Consider the following 3,633-nt stretch of genomic DNA (forward strand, 5'->3'; position numbering starts at 1 on the left):
GGGGAAGAGAGACTGGAAGATACTGATGGGCACTTGACACTGTGAACAGAGAGTGATGATGCTGTGATGCAGTAGGATGCTGCAAACAGAAATGTTCGTACCCTGAGCTGGGCATCAGTCTCCTTGCAAAGATATGTGTCTCCATTTCTGTGCCCCCCCACCTCCCAAATAACTAAATTGTTAAATCCAGCTCCTGCCAGTTTTGCTGGGTTGGCCCAGGGGCTGAGGTTGGGGGTGGGTTTGGGGAAGGAAAACTGACAGTTCTTACCAGTTGGTGCAGTCAGCAGTGACAGAGTTGACTTTGCTCGACTCGGAGTGAGGAAGATTTAGTTGTTTTGTCAAAGTGGGAGTCAGTGCCCAGTTGAGCTTCTTGCCAATGTGGGAATCCAATGTGGGATTGGTTTGCTCTTTGTGAACATCTTTAGCAAGGCCAGCATTTGTTGCCCATCCCTAATTACCCTCAAACTGAGCGGGTTGCTCAGCCATTTCAGAGGCATTTAGGAGTCATCCACATTGGCATGGGTCTGGAGTCAAGGAGTCAAGACTATGTCAGGAAGCAGATTTCCTTCCTAATGATCCAGATGGGCTTTTGCAACAATTGGTCATTGGGCTTTTGCAACAATTGGTCATTGGGCCTTTGCAACAATTGGTCATTGGGCCGTTACTGAAACTAGTTTCCAACTGTAGCTTTATTTATGGAATTTAAATTCTCCCAGCTGCTGTGGTGGATTTGAACTTATGTTGCCATGACATTAGCCTTGACCTGGGTAACTTTATCATTATTCCCCCATCTCCCATTGAAGCACAACTAATTGAAGGCTATTTACAAATAAATGGTCAATGCTGCTGTTTGAAAATTGAATTCTGCAGGACAGGACCTTTTTCCTTTCTTGGAAATAATTGATTTTACTGGTTTTGTTACTCTGCCTGGAGCCAGTGTTCCTAAAGGTGCTGGGTCTGTTACTGTGATTCCAAAGATTTTTCCCCAGTCTCCCTTCACCATTACTTTGCCAAACCACCCCCACCCAACTTCTTATCTCACTACCTCCCGTCCATCATGGCACCATCACCTCATCCATTCCTTTTGGCCAAGCTGTTTGGCAGTAGGGTACCTTACAGCTGAACCTAATCCTGTCCCCACAGTTGGTGATATCTTCCCTTCCCCCACGCCCACAATGTTGTTGCCATTGTTACATGATCCTCCTCAAGGGACCAAGATGTGTAACACTCTTGTGCTGATGCTTCAGCTTGTGATTGTCAAGCCACCTCACTACTCCCGAAGGAGGTCCTGTGGCACAGTGGGTAATGAACCCTGCCTCTGAACTAAAAGTTCAGGTTTCGAGTCCCATTCCAGGACATGCTGGCCAATGAGGGTTCATTGATAGTGCAACCAAACCGGTAGATTAACAACTTATACACCCTTCTAGTTTGGATAAGAGCAGGAAAAACTCTTGCTTGCTACAGAATGTGCCTTCAAACTCCAGACAGCATTTGCTTAATTTGTCTCTGGATGCAGGAGGCCCTCTTGAGTTGCAATTTCTGTCACTAATGTACTTCCCGACTTGTGCAGGTGTTCGGAAGAAGGTGCGTCTCTACCAGTTCCTGCTGGAGCTTCTGAAGAGTGGGGACATGCGGGACTGCGTCTGGTGGGTGGACCGTGAGAAGGGCACTTTCCAGTTCTCCTCCAAACACAAGGAGGTGCTGGCCCATCGCTGGGGCATGCAGAAGGGCAACCGCAAGAAGATGACCTACCAGAAAATGGCCCGGGCCCTGAGGAACTACGGCAAGACCGGTGAGATCCGCAAGATTAAGAAGAAACTTACCTACCAATTTGATGGCATGCTGCTGTCTCAGAAGAAGTCTGAATGTAAAACCAGCTATTTGCCGTAACGTCACAGGAGGGGCCCTTTTCACTTTTGTTTTGGACTCTTCCGTCTTGGACTTTCAATGTTTATTAAGACATGAAGGCTGGTCTTGACACTGCACTTACTTCCTTGTTTTTGCGTTGTGTTTCTGCCTTGGTTTTCGAGAGCACTGTTGAAAGTCGCCAATGCCATAGCTTCTCAATGTGAGACATGCCGAGGCTCACAAACTGGACGCTACCTGCTGTTTTTCGAATAGAGCTGTGCAGCCCATTCAGTTTCTCCAGAAAACCTCTGAAGGCCATTGATTAGTCAAAAGGAGATGCCCCTTATTCTCCCCCGCTCTCCCCCCCCCACCCACCCTGCTGGGCTAGGGCTGGTTGGGGTAGCCATTTACGGGAGTTCTTAAAAGGGAGTTAATTACAAATCTCTACACTTTGGAGAGAAACCTTTTCCACCGCTTAGGGTTTGGGGCTGGGTTGGGGAGAGGAATTTCCAGGACAGGGGTACTTATCCATAGGATCAGAACTATGCCATCCAGGACAGAATTTAGGAAAAAAGTCATGTCCGTGCGAATAAATTCTTGCACAAAACCAGCCAATGCTAACTCAGTTCATCAGAGATGGACAGAGTTTTGCTAACTCAGGCTATTATGAGATACAGAGCCAAGGCAGTTACGGATACAGATTCACCACGATCTTGCTGAATGGCAGAATAGAGCCTCTGTTCGTATCTTTTGGCCTGTGCTCATCGACCCTATGTCAGAATGGGGTTTGGGCTTTGAGGGTGTTGGTGGACAAGTTCAAGTGTTCAGACTTCCCTTGCTTTAGGTTGGAGGACATGAGCTTTATGTATCCCATTGATAGAAGGTGCTATCTGCAGACTAGGTCCAAGTCTGTTGTGACTGCATGCTGCTTGGAGCTGTAGGGCTGGATGTCATGGGTGGGGAGGCAGTGAGTATCTAAGACCCAAACACATGGCACTTTTGGGAAAAACAGCTGACCAGGGTTTTGCTAAGTTTTTTTTTAAATTATTCTTTCATGGGACATGGCACTGTTAGCCAGGCCAGCATTTATTTATTGTCCATCTGTAATGGCCCTGGAGAAGGTAGAGGTGAGCCATCTTCTTGATCTGTGGCAATTCATTTGGTTTCATTACAGCCCCAGTGCCATTAGAGACGGAGTTCCAGGATTTGGACCCAACAACACTGAATGAACAGCCAATCCTGACATTCCAAGTCAGGGGTACTCTCAGGTTCCCATGAATCTGCTGCCCTTGTCTGTTTCGATAGTAAAGGTTGTGCGTTTGGAAGGTGCTGCCAACGGGGCTTTGCTGAGTCACTGCAGTGCATCTTGTAGAGGGTATGCACTGCTGCTACTATTAAGTGTCAGTGGTGCAGGAAGTAGATGTTTAAGTTGGCAGGTGGGGTAACAAACAAGTAGAGGCTGCTTTGTCCCATTGCAGTGTTCTGTTTATTTTAGAAAGCGTGCTTTTATTGTAAATTTTATGTTAAATACTGTTTGTCATTAAGAGGCAGGTTAGTGCCTGCGAGCTGCAGTGAGAAAATGCATTTCTCTTTCCCATGGTGACATCAAAGGCTGCACCCCACAGAAAGCATTAATGGAATGGTACTGCACTCGGGGAAGCAAGGTTAAATTCTTTAAACACCTTATTTCAAAAAGTTTGAGATGTATCTGTATATATTTTGGAAGCAAAGCAGGCGAGGGTTAGGGAGGGAAGGTCGGGTTGTAATTGGTAACAGGGTGGGGGG

The 3,633-nt window shown here is 46.9% G+C and overlaps 1 protein-coding gene across 2 annotated transcripts in view; it reads left to right on the plus strand.

Annotated features, from left to right (window-relative positions):
* Positions 1 to 3,631, plus strand: part of LOC109923100 (transcription factor Spi-B-like) — a 23,057-nt gene extending 19,426 nt beyond the window's left edge. Inside the window, exon 7 of one of the 2 annotated variants that reach the window (XM_048617470.1) lies at positions 1,571 to 3,612. In XM_048617470.1, the coding sequence (XP_048473427.1) occupies positions 1,571 to 1,890 (320 nt within the window). In that variant the 3' untranslated portion in view covers positions 1,891 to 3,612. Of the gene's footprint in view, positions 1 to 1,570 lie in introns of both variants that reach the window. The other variant, XM_048617469.1, reaches the window with a different exon arrangement.
* The last annotated feature ends 2 nt before the right edge of the window (positions 3,632 to 3,633 follow it).

The sequence above is a fragment of the Rhincodon typus genome, chromosome 37 (genome assembly GCF_021869965.1).
Source record: "Rhincodon typus isolate 14 chromosome 37, sRhiTyp1.1, whole genome shotgun sequence".
Lineage (NCBI taxonomy): Eukaryota > Metazoa > Chordata > Chondrichthyes > Orectolobiformes > Rhincodontidae > Rhincodon > Rhincodon typus.